The sequence below is a fragment of the Zalophus californianus genome, chromosome 9 (assembly GCF_009762305.2).
Source record: "Zalophus californianus isolate mZalCal1 chromosome 9, mZalCal1.pri.v2, whole genome shotgun sequence".
Taxonomy (NCBI): Eukaryota; Metazoa; Chordata; class Mammalia; order Carnivora; family Otariidae; genus Zalophus; species Zalophus californianus.
The window spans coordinates 93,577,718-93,601,846 of NC_045603.1; the positions used below are offsets into that span (position 1 = coordinate 93,577,718).

The 24,129-nt window shown below is 39.2% G+C and overlaps 1 protein-coding gene across 2 annotated transcripts in view; it reads left to right on the top strand.

Annotated features, from left to right (window-relative positions):
• Positions 1 to 990: 990 nt before the first annotated feature.
• Positions 991 to 24,129, top strand: part of LRP6 (LDL receptor related protein 6) — a 173,647-nt gene continuing 150,508 nt past the window's right edge. For both annotated transcript variants that reach the window (XM_027592991.2, XM_027592992.2), the window contains exon 1: positions 991 to 1,326. In XM_027592991.2, the coding sequence (XP_027448792.1) occupies positions 1,272 to 1,326 (55 nt within the window). In that variant the 5' untranslated portion in view covers positions 991 to 1,271. The remainder of the gene's footprint in view (positions 1,327 to 24,129) is intronic.

Sequence of the window (24,129 nt, forward strand, 5' to 3'; positions counted from 1 at the left end):
AGGCTGAAGCTGCCACTTCTTTTTACGGGGGGGAGGGGGGGTGTCTGGGCTGTTACACCTGGAAGCCCAGTGCATCAAGGGCAGCGGAAGCTGTGCAAAACCAGTCTGAGATTCTGGTGAATCTTTTCCTCCTCAAGCTGCGAGCTGATCAAAAATGCCAAACACTTACCTATAATTGCAACTTGTAAAATCCCAAACACGGTCCTTACCAATTGTCCCTTTGCTCTGTCTTAGGTGCTGACGCATTTATCTTGGAATTTTACCTGCCAATTTAGAAATCTGTAGTCCTTGTTGGACCTAATTCTGGGGACAGTCTGTAATTCTGCAAAGCCAGGAAAAAAGAAAAAGCTCTGCTTTGAGTTGGCGTTTGAACATCCTTCACCGTATCACGTTTAAAGCTGGTGTAAGCAGCATTCGTCTTTATTTTCCCTAAAAGAAAAAGGCTTAAGCCCATTTCCAAGCCCGAAGATTGAGCTCACCGCCCCGAGTCGGGACCGGCGCGGCACCCCGAGCACTGCCTGCCGCTCCGCCGGCCGCCAGCCGGCCGCCGCCTCCCACACCCCCCGGGCCAGGTGTCAGCCAGCGGGTGCCCGGACCTCCACCTGGCTCGGCCGGCGGCGACCGCACAAAGAGCGGAGCAGGCGGCGGCCCGGCCGAGCCGCAGAAAGTAGTCCCGACCACGCCGGGCCGATGTTGTTCGACGTCGCTTCACGCCCTCCGCGGGGAGGGCCGCAGCGGCCGGCCCAGGAAAGAATCCCATAGGAATGCGCCGGCGGGAGACCCTTTCCCTCCAGCTCGCCTCTGCTTGCCTGGCGGATCTCCCGGGGTCTCCAAGCAGAGGCCGTGCGCGCCGTCCCCCACTTTCTTTCGTAGCTGCACGGGAGGCGGTGCCGAGGGAGGGGCTCGCCCGCGCGCAGGGAGACCTTCGCGGCGACCCGTGGCGGCGGCGGGCCCGCGGTATCCCTGCGCCGCTGCGTGAGAGGAAGAGGCTGAATGAGGAGCTGCGCGGGGGAAGCGGGGCGCCGGGGGAGGAGGCGGCGGGATGGAAGCAGACGCTGGCGTCGCGCGAGCCCCCGGCAGAGCGGCGCGGTAGAGAGGGCGGCGGCGGCGGCGCGCGCGGAGCCCTGACGTGCCCCTTTCTTTCTTCTCTCTCTGGAAAGCTGGGAAGCATGAGCGTGCAGACCTGCCGCTGCGGCGGCCGCCCCGGGTCCTCGCCTCCCCCTCTTCTGGCCGCCCCTCGCCGGTGAGAGAAGAGAACGCGAGAAGGGAAGATGGGGGCCGTCCTGAGGAGCCTCCTGGCCTGCAGTTTCTGTGCGCTCCTGAGAGGTGGGAAGGGGGGGGCGCGAAAGTTGGTGGGATTTGGGGGGGAGGTGGCCTTGTTTTGTGTGTGACTGGGGGGAGGGGGAGGAAGGGAGAAGGGGAAGAGGAGCCAGGAGAGGCCTGGTCGTGGGGAAGGAGAGAGAAAGGGGCCCGGGAGAAGGGGCTGTGCGCTCCGCCTGGCCACAGTGCAGACCCCTTCCCAGGGTTCCGGCCCTTCCCTGGACAAATCGGAGCCTCAGTGCGGGCTGCTTGTCTAGGTGAATCCCTGGAGCCCCATTCTGTCGCAATGACTGAGGGTCTGTGTGTGTCTTTCTGCCAGGAGTCATCTGGGAGAAGGGTCTTTGTATATATTTTGGCTTTTAAAATGTTTGAGCCCAAGATGCTTTAACGTTGGTCTCCTCTCTCGAAGCCCCCACCTTTTCCGTGTCTCTTACGTGAACTTTTGGAGCCTTCTTACTGTTTTTCCAGGCCTTGTTACTACTAATGATTGGCTTCCGTTGGGGATATAATGATCCTGGGTGAGAGCACAGTTGGAAAGTGACTCCGAGGTTATAGGTCGAGCGTTTCAGCCCTGGGATTCTTCTGAGCTTCAGCCCATGATAAAATAGAAACGTTGCCCTTGTAACCCCTGGTGTTCAGGACTTGCCCCTATTTTCAGAGCATGCAAGTGTACAGTTGGCACTAAGTAGGAAAGTCATCCTTGTGTGAAGAGGAGCCCGTCCTGGGACCTAAGTTATCATTTGCTGCGCTCTCCTGGGGACTGCTTGCACTTTGGTAAATAACATGGGCTATCCTAGATAATTTGCTCGGAGAATCGCATACATTCGATGGCCCTTTAGTTTTTTGAATTGGCCTGTAAAGCTGTCACATACGCTGTGACTTTTATTTTGTGACAGTTCACTAAGGTTTTGATTGGCCCGCAAGATTTCAACAGCTCTTCTCAAACTTACCAGTGTTGAAGAGGTGATGAGTCTGGTGCTATTGAGCATTTACCAGCCGAGGAATTTAAGTACGGATCGATGCAATAGCTCTGGCTTTGGTTTTGTTAAAATTCTCATTTGTGTTCATGGTAAATTCTTTTCAGGTATAAGACCTCTTGAGTCTATGGAGATTTTTGGCTCTTAATTTAACAAGCTAAACTTTTGTTAAGCCTCCAAAACTCGCTAAAGTTTACAGGGCACTTATGATCTTGCACAAATGAGCCCAGTATGCCATTTCTGTGTGTGTATATTTATTTTGGATGAATGCGATTGACTTTTTTTTTTGGAGGAGGAGGAATTTTTTTCCTTTGGTTACTCTTCTTAAGGATTATTACATTTGCATGTTATATCTACTTATACTTAATAATTATTGACTCACTGTAAGCATATTCCAAAGCATTTTCACATGTAACCCCTTAAAGATAGCGCTCACTTAATTTTCTTGGCAGAGAATTTAACGCAGTGTTGTGTCTTTGAGAGGTTTAATAAGTGTATGTTTATTTCATTATAGCATACTCTGTTGAAAGGCGATTTTGCTATAGCTGTGAGAAACGTATTTGACATAAGAATATGTACATTTTTTAAAACAGAAAGTAGAGTTAAATATGAGAGTCAGCTGATTGGTTAAAGTCTTGGGGAAATCGAAGTCCATAACCTGGGATACTTCTGGTTGCCCGGTTGTATTTCTTTGAGGGTAAGAGTGTGATGTAAATGCCATTTGTTTATTTTAACACCAAATTTGAGCCTAGAGTTGGGTTTGTTCCTTCCTGGAGTTTAGAAAAGTTGCACTTGAAGTATTAATTTGAGGTATGGTGTTATGTAACAAGACCTAAGAGTTAATATTTTAAACTCCCTCATTTCTAAGGGATGAAGGAGTCAATAGTTTAAACTCCCTCATTTTCTTAGCAAAGTTTGCATAAGTAGACCTCTCATTTTAAATGTAGCATATTAATGCTGTAAGGTGGTCCTCGAATTTAACAGTACTTGACTGTGAGTACATATTATTTGAACTAAAATGGTATTTTGATGTGAAAGATTTTATTCATATTTTAGATTCGTTTCATTCCTCGATAATGTCGTTCTCTGTTACAATAGTGGCATTAGTTAACCTTGGACTCTGAGGAGAAAAATGTGATTAATTTGTTGCGTTGAAATAATTTTTTTTTCACAGAGGAGTTGTTAACATTGAGAAGTTAACATTGGGATGGTGGGATGATGAGAGGGTTTGGGAGACCTTTTGTCCTGTAGTGCTGTTAAATCAATATCTGAAGGCCAAGGAATAATGCTGTCATCCTCTGGGCTGCATTCCTATCCCTACCATGGGAGGACAGAGTGTGATGGAAAGATTTGAAGATTTCGACACTAAAATCTTGGGTTTTAAAGTCTGTGCTTCTCTACTTAATAACTTTGTGATTCTGGTCTAGTCAATTTCTCTGGGCCTCAGTTTCTTTACCTGTAAAATGTAGGTAGTAATACCGATCTGATTTGCATGTTTAATGGGCATATTAAATGAAATGATGAATATCAATGATTTGCTAACGTTATTTTTGTTATAATTTTTTATTGTGGACATATCCTCAAATGCTAGGAATTTGAGATTTAATTTGTGTAAGATCTATAGATTCTTACAGGTAGAAGAGATCTTGATTATTCTGTTCTAACAGCTTCATTTGCAAGTGGGGATACTCAGATTCAGAGAGATTATGATTTGATTAAGCTCCTACAGCTAATTAATGGTAGAGGGATACTAGGGATTTATTAATGGTAGGGATTTATTGTTCATTCTTTTAGCAAATATGTTTGGAATACCTACTGTATATCAGGCTCTGATGTTATAGTGGCGAGTAAAATAGACATGTCCCTGTTCTAGTGGACCTAACAATCTGGGTTGTCTTCCTTACTATTCTTTTAGTTCCATCTAGGTACTGATTAGAAAAGATTATGTCTCTGATTTTCTAGAGGAAATATTTTTATAAGAATAAATTTTGGAATACCGGTTTGTGTATAATCTGCACATACTTTGGGCTTGAGGAGGTTTTGTTGTTTATAAACATTTTCTGCTACTTAGTTTTTAAAAAAGTATATTAGTTTTGGTGGGATGGTGGAAAATATTGTGCAGACAAGCCACTAGTGTTTTCCATCTTAGAGAAGTGGTCTTTGGAAAAGCTTTTTCTTTAATATCAAATATAAAATCTTGAGGAGGTAGAATGAATTTTGGAGTGGGAATCAGGAGAATTAGATTCTAAGTTTGCTATTAATTATCTGTGTTGTAACCTTGGATAAGTCGCTTAATCTCTGTACCTCTTATTTGCGTGAGGATGATGAATCCTTTTGGAGATGTGTAATTCACATTAACATGTTAAGGGCTCTGAGAGAATGTGAAGTAGAGAGACCAATTTTAATTTTATTTAACCCGCTGTTTTCCAAACTTGATATTTTTTCCATAAATCCTTTTAACATTCTACTGAACCTTTGATCCAAGGAACACACTTGGAGAGAGCTGGACTGGATGGCCCTTTGAGCATGAGGTTGATTAGTGTGATTGATATTTGATGATAATTTCATGTAGTTGAATTTGATAATTCATTCCTACTTCCTTATTTGGCCTTTGGTTTCCTTATCTGGCTAGGGAAAAATTTGATTGGTTATGTGTAAGGTTATAACTCATTGTTATCATGAGGCCTAACAGTGATTTCCCATGGTTTGGTTTCTCAGAGACTTTTTTGTTTTGCTGTAATTGGAGGTTTTTCCATTTGCTAAACTGAAGCATTCTTCCATACAGTTATACATGCTTTGGCTATCAGAAAGGACTGTCTTTTTTTGAATATCAAAGAAGACTGTGTGGAGGGTATATAAATGGAGAATATTTTATGTGAACTTAAAATTTAAACATATTGGAAAAACACAGTAACCTGTTTAGGTCATGGGTAAATATTCTTGAGAAAATTCAATCTCATCATGGAAGTTTCATTGCAAGTTTATATTCAAAGAAGATTATATAATGGGGCACTATAGCAGGAAGGTATGGGCTTTGTTGATAAACCAAGGTCAGATCTTCTACTACTTTATATAGCCTTGGACAAGTTACTTAGCTTTAGTGTCCTCTTCTGTGAAATAGGGATAATACCTTATAAGATTTTTATGAGAACTGATGGAATAATATTTGCAAAGGGAGAGTATAGTGCATAGTCAATAGTAGACTTTGAATAAATTGTTGCTCATACTAAGGTGGCTAAGTTAAAGGAAATATTAATGCTCAGGAAAGACTGGTAAAACATTTAAGTGTCAGGCACTGTTACAGGGAGTCAATAGTTTTAGGCCAGTGGTTTTTGAACTTTTTTTTGACTCTTCTGCAACCAAAGCAGAAGTTCTATGAAATACTTTCACTTCTGATATTTTCTTTTTTAAGTTTTTATTTATTTTTTTAAGTAATCTTTACCTCCAACGTGGGGCTCAAACTCATGACCCCAAGATCGAGTCACATGCTCCATCATCTGAGCCAGCTAGTCATCCTGCTTCTGATATTTTCTATTTTATATAACTAAAATGGCCACTATATTAAATTTATTTTACCTTAAAGAAATGCAGCTTTAACACTGTTCTAGGTGACTATTATAAATAAACTAGAAGGTAAATAGTGCAGCTGATTGTGATACTCATTTACTTATTTAAGAGTTAAGTATAGGCAAAATAATTTTATCAAAACATTGTTTAATTGACAAAATTTTTATTGTATTATTTCGTTACAACAGTTAAAATTATTCAGTTGATAGACTTTTCCCTGCAGGATGGGTAAATGCTATACTGAGTTCCTGCATTGCATGTTTAACTCTTTGTATGAGAGTATTTATATATGTTCTGTAAAATGAGCCTCATCTTAATGACTAGAACACCTCCATGTGAATAACTTCGAAATTTAGTCAAATACGTAGACCAGGCAACCTAAGAATAGGATATTTGCCCTTGAAATTACTAATTTAAAATATAATTCATCATAAATGCAAGGAAAATAATGTATTTGATATTATTTACACATACTTGTTTTCTCAAACTTGTGTTATTTGTGGCAGTGACTATCCTGACAAACAGTTCAAGACATTCAGATGTGAGACAGGAAAATATTAAAATGTGCCTTGGCTCTATTTGGTGAAAATTACTGGTATTTCAGTGCCGTGATCCTCTTAGCTGTAATGTAACTTGCTAAGTTTTTTTTTTAAGATTGTATTTATTTGAGAGAGAGAGAGCACATGCATATGTGGGGAAGGGGAGGAGCAGATGGAGAGGGAGAAGCAAACTCCCTTCTGAGCAGGGAGCCTGAAATGGGGTTTCGGTTCCAGGACCCCCCGCTCATGACCTGAGTTGAAGGCAAATGGTTAAAGTGACTGAGCCACCCAGGTGCCCCATAACTTGCTAACTTTTATTTCTGTGATACTTTGCTTGGAAGGGCCAGGAGATTGGGGATGCAAAGTGAAATCATATTTTTAGGCAAAAATTTTATTAAGTGAATCTTTAAGTTATAAATTGACATTAGGCCTAAAGTTATTGATTATATTCTTAGTAAAAATAAAAATGCAGAGGTAAATATGATTTGCAGTAGTCCTGTTTTTCAAGAAAGTAGTCATTCATATATTAGAAAACTGTACCATTATCAAATTATGTATGTTTGGCCAGGAAGCCATTTTTCTCTGATGGCCTTGGTTAGTCATCACTTTATCACTGTTAGACCAAAATCACATCAAGTACAGGGTATGGGTATAGGAGTCTTTCTCATTATTGGCCAGCTTTATTGGGAGGTGTAATTTAAGTGTATCCATATATCCAATTTAAAGATTCTATATTTTGCAAGTCTGAGAAAGCTACATCTGAACTTCATTAACATGAACTCCTAGCTACACTCTTATATGGTCTGTATTTGTAAGTTTCTTGATTTATGCCAGTGAACACAACAGCTCTTTGTTAGATGTAAAGTGTTTCAGGAATAGATTTTTTTCTTTTCATATACCACTATGAACCAGAGCTTTGCATATATGAAGTATTCTAAATTTTACATTTAAAGCAATATTAAAAGATGTGAATGTTTATGACATTTATACAGTCTGTTTGGAACTTCATTTTGTGTTTTGTCTCAAATTATTTATTAGACATGGTATAAATTTGTAGCTACTATAATTTTTTTTAGCACAGATTAGATAGAGAAAAATAATTAGAAATAAATCAGTGTGTTTATATCTGAGACTGAATTTGAAATGTGGATTATGTAATGTGTTTTCTGGTTTTAGGATATAACTGTTGCATTGGTAATATAATTAGCATGCTCAAGCACTTTTTTAACCCAGTTTTTTTTTTTTAAAGATTTATTTATTTATTCATTTATTTATTTATTTGACAGTGAGAGAGAGACAGTGAGAGAGGGAACACAAGCAGGGGGAGTGGGAGAAGGAGAAGCAGGCTTCCCGTAGAGCAGGGAGCCCGATGCGGGGCTCAATCCCGGGACTCCAGGATCATGACCTGAGCCAAAGGCAGAAGCTTAACGACTGAGCCACCCAGGCGCCCCTTAACCCAGTTTTTTTTTTTTTAAAGATCTAATTCACATACTATAAAGTTCTCCATTTTAAAGTGTCCAGTTCAGTCGTTTTTAGTATATTCACAGGGTTGTACAGCCATCACCACTGTCTAATTCCAGAACCTTTTCATCACCCCCAAAAAGAAACCCTGTACCGCTTAGCAGTCACTTTTCATTTCCTCTTGCCCCAGCCTTTGGTAATGACTAATCTCCTTTTCTGTCTCTATGGATTTGCCTGTTCTGAACATTTCATATAAATGGAATCCTACAATAGGTGGCCTTTGTGTATGGCTTTCACTTAGCATAATATTTTCAAGGTTCATTCATGTTTATAGCACATATCAATACCTCCTTTTTATGGCTGAATAATATTCCATTGTGTGGATACAGGAAATACTTTCTAATGAGTGTGGGTTTGATCATTGGGATCTTCAGAAATTATTTTTGAAATCTCTTTTTGAAGTTATAGAAATAAACATGAAAAAAAAATCTAAGTTCTTGCTTTTCTGCTGGAGAAGTACTCAGTTCACCAGCATCTCGTTTCTGTGTATTGACTTACATAGAGCCCTGTCTCAGTTAAACTTTTTTACCAAATGCATATTAGATTTATAGAATAGAAGGGATATTAACAATTACTGGCCCAAATTCTTCATTTTATAAAGTAGAAAGGTGAATGACTAATGTTAAGTCTAGGTCGCTGGTACTCTGGACAGTAATTTCACATGCAGTGCCTTCTGTATGTACCTCATTTTACTTGGGCCTTATTACAGTTTTGGAAATGATACCAGTCATTTTTAATAGAGGAAAGTAAATGTCAGTGTTGTTTTGGAGTTTGCAAATAGGTGGTTTGTCATAAAACTGTTAAATAAAAACCAGTCTGGATTTAGGTAAAGAGAGACTATTCAAGATGATTATTAAAATAAGGAGAATGCTCTGACTGAAAGATCTGCAAGTGTCTCAAAATCAAGCACAAAAAAAACTTGCGTAGAGAAGGCTAAGCAAGCCAGCAGGACCTTTATATGGGGGTGAGTCAAGAGGGTGGGGGTAAGCAGATTACATGATCAGGATAACTTAACTGGATTTGTTTTCCCCCTGTGGTCAGCTGATACTTGGAATGACCTGTTAAGGGAGGAAGTTCTGTATCTGCTTGCTTAAACTTAGAGCAAGCCAAAGTTTAGGGGCTTGTAAGCCAAATCAGTGGATATGTAATGAACAGTTGTGAGCACTTGGTCAGTTCCCCTGTTTAAAACAAAATTTTTCACTATTAGGGTTATGTTTTAATCAGTTGAGGCTTTTAGCTTTTTGCTATAACAAGAAGAGTATAGACTGGGTGGTTTGTAAAATCCACCCAGTTTATATTGTTTATAAACAATAGACATTTATTTCTCGCCGTTCTGGAGGCTGGAAGTCCAAGATCAAGGTGCCACCATGGACAGTTTCTGGTGAGGATCCTCTCTGGGTTGCATACTGCTGACCTCTCTTTGTATCCTCACAGGGTGGATAGCAAGAGAGAAGAAATAAGCTCTCGGCTCTTAAAAGGGTACTAATTCCACTCATGAGGACTCCATCCTCATGCCCCCCCTTTTTTTACCACTCTTATGACATCATGTAAGGAGGCCTAAATACTCCCCGAAGTCTTCACCTCCCAATACCTTCACGTAGTAGGGGTAGGGTTTCAGTGTAAGAATCTTGGGGGACACAAACATTCAGTCCCTAACAGGGTAGAAGAAGAGTGATTGTGAAGCTGTTATCATTAGATTTGACCTGATTATTTATGTAGGTATAGGCCTTGTGAGTTTGCCTTGCTGGACGTTTTTTTTAATTTGTTTTTTAAAGATTTTTTTTTTTTTAATTTATTTATTTGACAGAGAGAGACACAGCAAGAGAGAGAGCACAAGCAGGGGGAGTGGGAGAGGGAGAAACAGGCTTCCCGCTGAGCAGGGAGCCCGATGCGGGGCTCGATCCCAGGACCCTGTGATCATGACCTGAACCAAAGGCAGATGCTTAACGACTGAGCCACTCAGGCTCCCCGTTTTTTTGTTTTTTAAAGTTTTATTTATTTATTTGACAGAGAGAGAGACAGTGAGAGAGGGAACACAAGCAGGGGAGTGGGAGAGGGAGAAGCAGGCTTCCCGCGGAGCAGGGAGCCCAATGCAGGGGTTGATCCTGGGAGTCCGGGATCACAACCCGAGCCGAAGGCAGACACTTAACCGACTGAGCCACCCAGGCACCCCTGCTGAATGTTTTTGTAAGGAATCTTGGATTGGACTTGAAGAAAAAATGATGATTAAAGTATAATTGACATGCAGTGTTAGGTTAGTTTCAGGTATACACTATATAGTGATTTGACAGTTCTGTACATTACTCAGTGCTCATCATGATGAGTGTAGTCCTCCTCCATCGCTGTACAGTGTTACTGCAATATTATTGGCCATATTCCTGTGCTGTCCTTATCACCGCTGTGACTTATTTATTTTGTAAGAGGGAGTTTGTACCTCTTAATTTCCTTCATTTTCCCCCATCCCCCCACTCAGCTTCCCTCTGGCAACCACCAACTTGTTCTTTGTATTTAATAGTCTGGCTTTTTAAATTTGTTTTGTTTTTAAGATTCCACATATGAGTGAAATCTTATGGGTCTTTGTTTGACTTATTTTATTTAGTGTAATACCCTCTAGGTCTCTCTGTGTTGTCACAGATAGCAAGATTTCATCCTTTTTTATGGTAGAGTAATAGTCCATCGTGTGTGTGTGTGTGCGCGCGCGCGCGTGTGCATGCACACCATATCTTCATCCATTTATCTATTGATGGATACTTGGGTTGCTTCCATATTTTGGCTATTAATAAGTTACGCTGCAGTAAACATAAGGGTGCATATGTCTTTTTGAATTAATGTTTTTGTTTTCTTTGGGTAAATACCCACAGTGAAATTACTGGATCATATGGTATTTCTGTTTTTAATTTTTTGAGGAAACTCCATGTTGTTTTCCACAGTGGTTGCACCAGTTTACATTCCCCAAAACAGTGCGTGATGTTCCTTTTTTTTTCATATCCTTGCCAACGCTTGTTTCTTGTCTTTTTAATAATAGTCGTTTTGACTGGTGTGAGGCGACATCTCATTGTGGTTTTGATTTGCATTTCTCTGATGATTAATGATGTTGAGATTGTTTCATAATCTCTCTTGGCCATCCATATGTCTTCTTTGGAAAAATGTCTCTTCATGTCCTCTACTCATTTTTTAATCAGATTTTTTTTTGGCATTGAATTGTATAAGTTTGTTATGTATTTTGGATATTAATCCCTTATCAGGATAAATGATTGGCAAATATCTTCTCCCATTCAGTAGGTCGCCTTTTTGTTTTGTTGATGGTTTCCTTTGCTGTGCAAAAGTGATTCTGGTGTAGTCCCAATGGATTTTACATTTTTTTTTTTAAAGATTTATTTATTTGAGAAAGAGAGTTCCCCCTCTCTCCTCTCTCCTTGAGAGAAACCCAAGCAGACTCCACACTGAGCAAGGAGCCTACACAAGGCTTGATCTCATGACCCTGAGATCACAGCCTGAGCTGAAACCAAGAGTTGGATGCTTAACCGATTGCACTTACCAGGTGCCCCTGGATTTCACTTTTAAAAAAGCCTCTTGAAGGGCACCTGGATGGCTCAGTTGGTTAAGCGACTGCCTTCAGCTCAGGTCATGACCCTGGAGTCCCGGGATCGAGTCCCGCATCGGGCTCCCTGCTCGGCGGGGAGTCTGCTTCTCCCTCTGACCCTCCCCCATCTCATGTGCTCTCTCTCTCCTCATTCTCTCTCTCTTTCAAATAAATAAATAAATAAATCTTTAAAAAAAAAAACAAAAACCTCTTGAGCCAAGGAACCCCAAGTCAGGAATTCACTATCAGGTTTCACTTGTAGTACTTATAGATTCTGGTGAATTCTTGAGGTTCTCAAACATAGCGTAGAGTTCCTGGGCCTGCCTGGAAGTGATCTCGCTTACTTCACCTGCGAGGCTGGGAACTTTAGGCCAGGTACCAGTTTCCTAAGAGAACTGTGAGCGCTGGCTTCATGAAGTCAGCTATAGCTCCTTAAAACTCTCTGGTCGTATTTAATTAAATGAGCACTGCTTTCAAATACGGCATTCCAGTCAAAACCTCAGTTGCATAACCAATGTTTCCACCTAGGGGACAGACTCTTATTGAACCTGTGCAAATATTTATATTGCTGTGAAAATAAGAATACACAATAAAAGTTTTTGAATTATGGAAGAGTCAGGCAGGGAGAAAAAGATGTTTTATTTCTGTTTACAAAAGCATATTCTGCTTTAAATCATTAATGAGTTATAGATAACATAAAAGAAAAAAGAGTTCTTTATATCCAGAAAATAGAACATTAAAGCATCAGCAATATCTTAAATAAAACTCGTAGTCATCCTTCATCAGTTTATTCTGTCCTATTCTTGTTCGGCTACATCTTTGGTTAGTAGTCTTATGAATCTATCTGCTTCCCCATTAGCTTTTTGGAAATCCTGACTTAGTCCACTGGTGTAGTCTCAAAGTTATTTAAGTGATGCCATCAGAAGTCCAAGAGTACCTGGTTATAGTCCTTTTTCAACAGTCTTTTTTTTGTTGTTGAAGATGAGCACTCTAGCTTATAGCTGATTTGCAAGCATTTTCAGAGAAGCATCAGAATAAAACAAAAAAATTATCTGTAGATGACAAAAGACTTAAAATGGTAGTGATTAAGTTACTCTTGATAAATTAATTGATTAATTTTTATTTATTTATTTATTTATTTTTAAAGATTTATTTATTTGAGAGAGAGAGAATGAGAGATAGAGAGCATGAGAGGGAAGAGGGTCAGAGGGAGAAGCAGACTCCCTGCTGAGCAGGGAGCCCGATGTGGGACTCAATCCCGGGACTCCAGGATCATGACCTGAGCCGAAGGCAGTCGCTTAACCAACTGAGCCACCCAGGCGCCCTAATTGATTAATTTTTAAATGAAATAATCTCCGTGCCCAGTGTGGGGCTCAGACTCGTGACCCTGAATCAAGAGTCATCTGCTCTACCAACTGACCCAGCCAGGTGCCCCAACTACTGATAATTTTAATAGTGAAAGATCTGATGAGAGTTTGTTATAAAACATAATGTGAGTGATGAGGAAATTTGGTTGTTTTGTGGCATGCAAACCAAAGTCAGTTCAATCCAAAAAAGTTTTAGACAAAATATCTATAAGCATAATAATTAACCTTATTTTATTTTTTTTTAAAGATTTTATTTATTTGAGAGAGAGAATGAGAGAGAGAGAGAGAGAGCACATGAGAGGGGGGAGGGTCAGAGGGAGAAGCAGACTCCCTGCTGAGCAGGGAGCCTGACGCGGGACTCGATCCTGGGACTCCAGGATCATGACCTGAGCTGAAGGCAGTCACTTAACCAACTGAGCCACCCAGGCGCCCAATTAACCTTATTTTAAAGAAGAGTGGATATTACATCTAATTTATGTTTATAAATGTATATGATCTTTGCAGAGAATAAAACCATAAAATATGTAATAATCCTGAGCCATATGTCCCATCAAACATATAGTTAGAGCACATCAAGAATATATCAAGATTAGGAAGGGGTGGTGGTGGAGCAGGGTGGGAAGGGAACCAAAAACAACCAAAAGAATATATCAAGATTATTAAGTAAAAAATTTTAGTAAGTCTGGAATAAGTCCTAAACACTTGTATAATAAAATTCCATAAGTAGGTGATGAGAATTCTGATTGAGAAACACTGGCCTATCTGGTAGAATATAGTATATTCAGATATACTGTATATGACCAAGTTAACATAAAAAAATATATATAACTGAAATTATCAGTGATGATACAACAGTATTGTTATCTAATATTAGGCAAAGCAGCACCAGGACTCCTGATAAATAGAAACATATCATGGATGATGAGAGTATTGATAAATTTCTAGACTTCATATAACTTCAGAAGTAATAATAATATTTTACTCATATAGATTTAACCTAGGGAGGGTAAGCATCACTTCTGATTTTGACAGTGCTTCCCATGCAAATCATAACATTGATCAAGTAAACCTAATTATTATTTTTAAAAAATATTTTATTTATTTATTTGAGAGAGAGTATAAGCAGGGGGAGAGGGAGAAGCAGACTTCCCACTGAACAAGGAGCCCAGTGTGTGGCTTGTTCCTAGGACCCTGGGATCATGACCTGAGCTGAAGGCAGAGGTTTAACCAACTAAGACACCCAGGCACCCCAATCTAATTATTTTTAATACCTCTCTTTACAAGGTAAAAGAAGAAATTCTTTGTGGATTCCCAGGAACCCTTTGGGAAATTTCAATAATAGTCATAGGGGCAACATACATCATTTAGGATTTGATTTTGAAAAGGCAGAATGTCAGAAGTTGTCAGGAGATTTAGAGATTTGAACATTTGGTTAAGATCATGGGTCAGTGAGAAGAAATACTTGGCTACCTATTTTACTAAAGTGTCAAAAAATTTTATTTAAAGTAAACATAGGAAGGAACATGATGAACCAAAGCTCTTTCAAAAGTGAGACTGTTTTTTTAAACATCAAGGTAATGATAAAGTCAATTTCAAGCACTGGAAATTCTGATAAGGCAGTTTTTGCCTTCTGGGGAGAGTACTCAGAAGGCAAAGAAAAACCTTTTATAACCTTTATTCATTTAAGATTTATTTATTCATTTTAGAGAGAGAGAGCCCAAGTGGGAGAAGGAGAGAGAATCTCAAGCAGACTCTACATGGAGCCCAGTGCGGGACTCCTATCTCAAAACCCTGAGATCATGACCCGAGCCAAAACCAGGAGCAGACACTTAACCGACTGCACCACCCAGACCCCCCTTATATCCTCTTTATTAAGAACAGACCAATGACTCAAGAAAATTTTGTCATTTAATAGAAGATCAGATTTTCATTTTATGCAAGTAACAATATTTGATACTAAAGCACTTTTCAAAACTCTTACAAAATAAATGCATCAGATCTTAGCCAGCTTTGACCACAACAAAAAAAATTTTTTTCATAAACTTTTTATAACTTTTTTTTTTTTTAAGATTTTATTTATTTATTTGACAGAGAGAGAGACAGTGAGAGAGGGAACACAAGCAGGGGGAGTGGGAGAGGGAGAAGCAGGCTTCCCGCAGAGCAGGGAGCCCGATGCGGGGCTCAATCCCAGGACCCTGGGATCATGACCTGAACCGAAGGCAGACGCTTGACGACTGAGCCACCCAGGCGCCCCAACTTTTTATAACGTTTTATATCCATTCAGGTTTTGTCCTACATCTTGTTCTTTCTGTTCCAGAAAAATTAGTCATTTTACTTTGGGATTATTTTCTTTTTCTTAATAAAAACACATTATACATATCCCTATACAAAGTTCTTTTCTGTCACTATTTCTCCTGTTAGAATCTCTTTTAAATATAAGATTATGACTTATAAATTACTGCTGTTTTACAGAGAAAACGGAGTTGCATAACTGTGAAGAGTCATGCACCATCATTTTGCAGTAGACTGGCAGAGCTTATGAATATACGTCTTACAACTTTTTATTAGCTGTACACTTCTCAATATGGCAAAAATGAATACGCCTATAAATAAACTCAAATATATATAGCTGCTTGGTACCATAAAAGTAAGAGGGGGAAAAAAGTATAAACTTGAAATGCTTATGCTTTATTGTTCTGTCTTAATTAGAAATGACTTTGGTATTTAATAAATACCCATGAATTAATTTACCATAGTTTTTTTTTTTAAGATTTTATTTATTTGAGAGAGAAAGCATGCACAAGTGGAGGGGAGAGGCAGAGGGAAAGGGAGAGAGAGAAACAGGCTTCCCACTGAGCAGGGAGCTTGATGTGGGGCTCTGTCCCAGGGTCCTGGGATCACGACCTGAGCTAAAGGCAGACACTTAACTGAGCCACCCAGGTGCCCCTCCAAATCATATTTTTAACTCAGGTCCCTGAGAGCCCCTCATGAGTCTCTAGTAGGGAAAAGGGAGCCTTAAAGTTCAGGTGACTATAGGGAGTTGAGGGTTTGGAGTGAGAAGGGAAAGGTCTGATACGGTAGATAGAGGGTTGGAGGAGATTGGGGTATTAAAGGAGGATAGATAAAGGATTCAAGAGAACTGACAGGAAGGTTGAGGGTGGTAAAAAGGATAGAGGAAGAGCAGAGGGTAATGGGAAAGGAGAGGTTTTAGCTGAGCCAGTTTGGGGACGTCCCAAGTTTTGCAAGGAGGACATTGAAGTTCTAAATTGTCTCTAGTAAAGTTTTGCCATTTTTGAAGATACTGAGTTGAATTAGTGCTATAATGGTGAAGCATGCAGTCAATGGGAGAAGAGGGTTGGTGCTCAACAGAATGGGAGTTACTTATGGGATTAAATGATTAAATCAGAAATAAGAGTTCAAAAGAGCTGGGAAAGAGTACAAGTGTACCTTGCAGATACTGTGGGTTTGCTTCCAGACCACCATAGTTAAGTGAATATTGCCACAAGGCAAGTCAAATAAATTTTTTAGTTTCCTACTTCATATGAAAGTTATGTTTACACTGTACTACAGTCTTTTAAGTGTGCATTAGCATTATGTCTAAGAAACAACACATATGCCTAAATTTAAAAATATTTTATTGCTAAAAAATGCTGACTATATCCTGAGCTTTCATTAAGTTGTAATCTTTTTGAGGGTGGAGGGTCTTGCCTTGATGTTGATGGCTGCTGACTGATCAGGTTGATGGTTGCTGAAGGTTGGGGTGGCTCTGGCAATTTCTTGAAATAGAAAACAATGAAGTTTGTTGCCATCGATTGACTCTTTCATGAGCGATTTCTCTGTAGCATGTGATGCCATTTGATAGCATTTTACCTATAGTACAATTTCTTTAAAAATTGAAGTCAGTCCCCTCAAACTCTGCTGCTACTTTATCAACTAAGTTGATGTAATATTCTAAATCCTTTGTTGTCATTTCAACAGTCTTCACAGCATCTTCACCAGGAGTGGATTCCATCTCAAGAAACCACTTTCTTGGCTTATCTGTAAGAAGCAACTCCTCAGCTGTTCAGGCTTTATCATGAGATTGCAGCAATTCAGTCACATCTTTAGGTTCCACTTCTAATTTTCTTTTTATTTCCATCACATCTGCAGTTACTTTCTCTGCTGAAGTCTTGAACCTCTAAAAGTCATCCATATGGGTTGGAATCCAAACTCTTGTTAATGTTGATATTTTGATCTCTTTCCATGATTCATGGAGAGGTGGCATCTAGAATGGTGAATCCTTTCCAGAAGGTTTTCAATTTACTTTGCCCAGATTCATCAGAGGAATCACTGTCTATGATAGCTATAGCCTTATAAAATATATTACTTGAATAATAAGACTTGAAAGTTGAAATTACTCCTTGCTTTGTGGGCTGCAGAATGGATGTCATGTTAGCAGGCGTGAAAACAGCATTAATCTTGGTGGACATCTCCATCAGACCTCTTGGGTGACAGGTGCATTGTCAGTGGGCAGTAATATTTTGAAAGGCATTTTTTTTTTCTGAGAAGTGGGTCTCAACATTGGGTTTTAAACATTCAGTAAACCATGTTACAAACAGATGTGTTGTCATCCAGGCTTTGTTCCATTTACAGAGCAGGCGGAGTAGATTTAGCATAATTCTTAAGCACCCTAGGATTTTCAGAATGGTGAATGAGCATTGGTTTCACCTTAGGGTCACCAGCTGCTTTAGCCCCTAACAAGAGAGTCAGTCTATCCTTTGACATTTTGAAGCCAGGAATTGACTTCTCTCCAGCTGTGGAAGTTATAGATGGCATCTTTTTCCAATATAAGGTTGTTTTGTTTACGTTGAAAATGTGTTGTTTAGTGTAGCCACCTTCCTTAATTATCTTAGCTAGATCTCCTGAATAACTTGCTTCTGCTTCTGTATTAGTACTTGCTGCTTTACCTTGCACTTTTTTGTTAAAGAGATGGCTTCTTTCTTTAAACCTCATTAACCAACCTCTGCTAGCTTCAAACTTTTCTGCAGCTTCCTCACTTCTCTCAGCCTTCATAGAATTGAAGAGAGTTTGGGCCTTGCTTTGGCTTAGGCTTTGGCTTAAGGGAATGTTGTGGCTGGTTTGATCTGTCTAGACCACTAAAACTTTTTCCATATCATCAATAAGGCTGTTGTGCTTTCTTATCATTTGTATCTTCACTGGAATAGCACTTTTTTTTTTAATTTTATTTTTTTTAATTTTATTTTATTATGTTAGTCACCGTACATTATATCGTTAGTTTTTGATGTAGTATTCCATGATTCATTTTTTGCTTATGATACCCAGTGCTCCATGCAATACATGCCCTCCTTAATACCCATCACTGGGCTAACCCATCCCCCCCATTCCCCTCCCCTCTAAAACCCTCAGTTTGTTTCTCAGAGTCCATAGTCCCTCATGGTTCATCCCCCCTCCAATTTCCCCACCTTCATTTTTCCCTTTTAATTTCCTTCAAGAGCTTTCCCTTTGCACTCACAACTTGGCTAACTGGTGCAAGAGGCCTAGCTTTCAGCCTATCTCAGCTTTTGACATGCCTTCCTCACTAAGCCTAATTACTTCAAGCTTTTGATTTAAAGTGAGAGATCTGTGACTCTTACTTTCACTTGAACACTTAGGGGCCATTGTAGGGTTATTCATTGGCCTCATTTCAGTATTGCTGTGTCTCAGGGAATACAGGGGCCTGCGGAGAGGGAGAGACACAGGGGAATGTCTAGTTGGTAGAACAGTCAGAACACAGAAAATATTTGTCAATTTTGTTGTCTTACATGGGTACAGTTTTGTGGTGCCCTAAAATAGAGTAGTAGCATTGAAGATCACTGATCAAAGATTACCATAACAAATAAAACAATAATGAAAATGTTAGAAATATTGGAAGAATTACCATAATGTGAAATACGTACGTGAAGTGAGCAAATGCTGTTGGAAAAATGGCACCAATAGACTTGCTTGATGCAGGTTTGCCACAAATCCTTAATTTGTAAAAAATGCAGTATTTGCGAGGTGCAATAGAGTGAAGTGTGATAGAATGAGGTGTGCCTGTATTCCCTGAGCCAAGGAAATTCCCACTGTAATCTCCACTGGAGGAGTCAAGGGAAGATAGAATAGCTGGGAATATTCCTACTCAAGAGTTGGTGTCATTCTCAAAGAGCCAAAGAAAAAAGTTTCTCTGCCGAAAAGCATCAAAGTACCATGTTGCAACAGACTAGATGTCTGGAGCACTGGTTCAAGAGTTGAACTTAAGGAAAGATACATGAATCTCTGGACGGGAGAGGAGTTTAAATAGCATTATCAAGGTGGGAATGGTGTGTGTGAAGTCCAGTCCTCATCCAAGTCATGTCACCATACAAATGTCAAAAATAAATCCCTACTCAGGGAGATTATTCGAAAAGGTTATTGTAATAGGTAGAATTCTCTGACCACAAGATATGTTGGTATCTCAAAATCAAACACAAAAAGACTTTTCTCTTGAAGTGCCAGCAGGATCTTTGTGGGAGAGTGGGATAAGCCGGTGGGGGTTGGGAGATGACATCACCACGGTAGTTTAACAGATGTTTTTTTTCTTGTGGTCACCTTATACTCAGAATGATTCCTTAAGAGAGGATGTTCTGTGTTGTTTTGCTTAAGCTGAGAGCTAGCTAAAGTTTAGGGGTCTGTGGGGAGGAGATAAGCCTGACTAAACTTTGAACAAGTCAATAGGTAAGTAATGGGCATTTGTGAACACTTGGCCAGAATTAATGTAAAATTCTTTTGGGTTTATGACAAATATATTGTTAGATCAGGTTCTGGAGAATTCCTTTTAGATATTAGTAGATCTGTTTACCATATCTCTCTAAGGGCAGTGAACTCTTTCTAGATATTGGGGATAAACTTAGTTATATTGCTCCTGTTCCCAAGGGGCAGAGATCCTAGTTGAAGTAGAAAATATATTTTTGAAAATGCTAATAGCAAAAAAGTGGTAAAGACTGTAAGAGCTCCACCTTTTCAGAAGGAAAGCTGAAGCAATTGGGAAGATTCATGGAATAGATAAGATTTGAATCTGGCCTTGAAGAACTTGCTTGTTGGGATAATGAGAGGGAAGTATGGAGTGGGCAGCAAAATGAATACACTGTAGTGAATGTAGTATGATGTGCTCACAGTCAGTGTCTTCAAAACCAGTTTGTATGATGCAGAGGCTATAAAATTAAGTTAGAGTCTTAGGTAGAAGTCACCTGGTGGTGGCCTGAAGTATTGAGGCTTTTTATTTTAGGCAAAGGAAATCAGAAAACTTTTTGAGTTGGATAAAGTAGAAGAAGTATTAGAAGTGGAAAATGGATGGGAGAGTGTTGAGATCACTTACTATTAATGTAGTTTAGGCATGAGGTCATGAAGGTCTAGAGTAGGATAGTGGTTCTGAAAATGGAAAAGAGGCAGATTTAAGGACATGCTAAAGAAGAGTCAGCAAGACAGTATTTGGCAGACTGGGGGAAAAGGGAGGTGTCAGAGGGATCCACTGTGTACCTGTAAGATTAGGAGAATGGTACCATTGACTCTTGAAGATTTTTTTTGGGCAGGTTGTGGGGGAGGTTATGAATTTAATTTAATGGATGGAAGAGATGGCCAACAAGAAGTTATAGGTGCAGTACCTAAGTTTAGACTGGAGATGATGATGATTTGAAAATTACCTGAATAGACTTGACGAGGTGAACTTGCACATGTTCTCTTCTGTACTTTGCATTTCTGGAACAAGAGAGAATCTTGGGGATACCCATATTTGAGAAGTAGGAGGAAGATTTGAAACTAGAAGGCAGATGAAGCATGACCAGAAAAACAAGAGTAACAGTGTAGTATAAGGAGAATTGTACATAGGTAGGGATATGGTCAACATTGTTGAATGCTACATAGAGGTCAAAAATAAGGACGGAGAAAAGGCCATTGGATTTGTGTGCTTCTGGAGACTTGGAGAGAGCAGTTTTAGTTGAGTGATAAATGGAAAGTTAGTCTAAGTTAGACTAAGATGGTGGTATGAAGTGTATTCAATATTGTAAGATTTTGTGGGGTGCCTGGGTGGCTCAGTCGTTAGGCGTCTGCCTTCGGCTCAAGGTCATGATCCCAGGGTCCTGGGATCGAGCCCCGCATCGGGCTCCCTGCGCAGTGGGAAGCCTGCTTCTTCCACTCCCATTCCCCCTGCTTGTGTTCCCTCTCTCTGTCTCTCTGTCAAATAAATAAACAAAATCTTTAAAAAAAAAAGATTTTGTGGTTAGGAGAAATATAATTCTTTTGGTGATAGCAAGGTTAGTGTTATTAGGACAAAGTTTTTTGATAGGGACCTGGCAGGAGCCATTGAAGAGACAAGAAATAGGGAATAATCCGTAGAGCAAAGTTGCAGAGAGGAAGTAGGGAGACTGAATCAAAGTATTGCTTTAACCATAAAGGAGAAAAAGTAACTTGTCATTTGAGACTGAGGACAAGATAAAGGAGGATAGGTGGGATATATAGAGATTTCTGAGAAGTTTAAATTAAGATGTTGGGGATAATGACATTTACCTTGCTCCCTGCCTCACTGAGATTATTTTAGGAGATGATCTGAGATGGAAGGATTCAAAGCATGGAATTTGTCTTCAGGAAAGCAGAAAAAGTTTAGAAAGGCTACTAGAGAAAGTTTGGTAGAAGTTAATAAAGGAAAATGAGGATTCCTAAGCACCTGTGCAGGTTCCACTGAAGGGATATGTTGGCAGATATTTGGGTTATCTGGCTATTTGGAAGTTAGAAGGTAAGCTCTTTGGAATGGAAGTTAACGGAATGCATGGCATATATGCTATAACTAGGGGTGTGTGTGTGTGGATCCAGTGTATTTCTTTCATAGATTAAAACAATATTACCAGTCAAATTATACCTTTCAGATACCCCATTTAATATATTGCTGAATATCTATTGGTACCAATATCTATTGGTTGTAATATAGTAGAAAGTTATTCAAGTATCAGAAGGGTGGTTAGGGTGAACCCTGGGATTTCCTTTTAATAGTTGGTAGGTTTACATGGTGTTCTTTCTTTATTTTTAAAAAAAAAAAAAAGATTTTAAAGTAATCTCCACACCCAACATGGGGCTCCAAACTCACAACACCGAGATCAAGAGTCACATGCTGTACTGACTGAGCCAGCCAGGCACCCTTACGAATAGTCCCTTAGAAATCTTAATTATAAATAGTACTGCTGGGGTGCCTGGGTGGCTCAGTTGTTAAGCGTCTGCCTTCAGCTCAGGTCATGATCCCAGGGTCCTGGGTTCAAGTCCCGCATCAGGCTCCCTGCTCGGCAGGAAGCCTGCTTCTCCCTCTCCCACTCCCCCTGCTTGTGTTCCTGCTCTCGCTATCTCTCTCTGTGTCAAACAAATAAATAAAAATCTTAAATAAATAAATAAATAGTACTGCTAAATTAAAAGAAGTTAACCCATCCCCCCCATCCCAACCCTTTTTTTTTTTATCCCCTTGTACTTAGAAGGCTTTTGAGGTCTTAAATGATCAGAAAGGTTCTTTGGATTTTGTAGACTAAATGTTCAGTAGAAATATTAATGTTTGACTTGAAAGTGATAAACAGACTTAACAGATGTAGCTAATACCTGATGCCACATACACATTTGGTACACAGTTTTCCAAGGATAGTGCCATAAAGAAAGGTGCTCAATAAATATTAGATTATTATCACTCTTGGATTTTAAATTGTAAGTGCTCTCAGGCAGTTGCTTAGCCCTGTGTAGTACTTAGCATTGTGTCCTTAACTAATAGAGACCCTTTTCCTGATTTTTATAATTGGCTCATAGCATGAAGGGCTCAATATAAGACACTGTGAGTACTGATAAATCATTGTGATGAATGAAGCCTTGAAATTAGTTAAAAGTGAATCTGTGAGGGAAATTTATCAATTTGCCAATAGCAGTATTAGATATATAGAATAAGCAGACAGGGCTCTTAGTCACTTTTTTAAAAAGCTATCTACCTGTTTGTTTTTGACTAAGACAGATGGATTTAAGCTTAGGTAGTAGAGAAATTAATGTTATACTTGTAGATGACAACCACTTGGCAGCCATAATCCATAAACTGGATGAACATCACTTTTTTTCTTTATACTTTTTTGACCTTAATTTTTTTGAAATTAATTTCTTAAAAAAGAGATAGTGATTACTTTTAAATGGTACTTGGTATTGCCTTTGGATGACAGAGTTTTAGACTTTTAGTTTAGTAATCATGAGAGAAGATTATGTACATTATTGCATAACTCTGGCATCATTTTTCCTTCCCTCATTTGTATTCTTCATCGCAGCCTTTAGATCTGTGCTATTCAATATGATCGCTTGTCTATTTAAATTTAAATGAATTAAGGTTAAATAAAATTAAAGATTTGATTTCTTAGTCACACTAGCCACATTTTAAGTGCTCCCTAGCATGTGGCCAGTGGATACTGTATTGCCCAGTGGAGAGTGTATTTCTGTCATCCGAGAAAGTTCTTTTGGATAGTTGTACTCTAGATCTTTAATTACTAATGATGTCAGGAACTTGGAATAGATACTTAAAAACTCCTCAAACCATAGAATTTATACAAGTTCAGTCCTAACAGCTTCAGCCTTCTCAAAGTTTAATATTACTTCTTTAGGATAGGCTTTATATTTAGTTTTGATATTAGGTCTTATTTAGAGGTCATTCTGATGATAATGTAAAACAATAAAATAGTTGTGTCAAGAACTATCCGCCAGATTGTTTATTTAACAGGTTTATTAAAATATAATTGAGAATACAATAAAATGTGCATATGGAAAGTGTATTTAATAAGTTTTGATATATGTACCTCTCACGAACCATCCTCATAGACATAATATACCTATTACCCACAAGTTTCCTCATGCCTCTTTATAATCTTTCTGTATAATCCCTGTTCTTCTTCACCCTCTTTGTCCACCTCCAGACAACCACTGATCTGCTTGCTGTCACAATAGAGTAATTTGAATTTTCTAAAATTTTATATAAATGGAGTCATTCAATCTGTACTTTTTTTTGATCTGACTTCTTTCACTCTGCATTATTTTGAGATTCACATGTTATATCAGAGTCCATGTTACATGTACAAATAGTTCATTACTTTGTATTGTATGGATGTATCACAGTTTGTTCATCCACTAGTTTGTTGATGACGTTTGTGTTGATTCCAGTTTGGCCTTATTTCATATGAGCTGCTATGAACATTTATGTA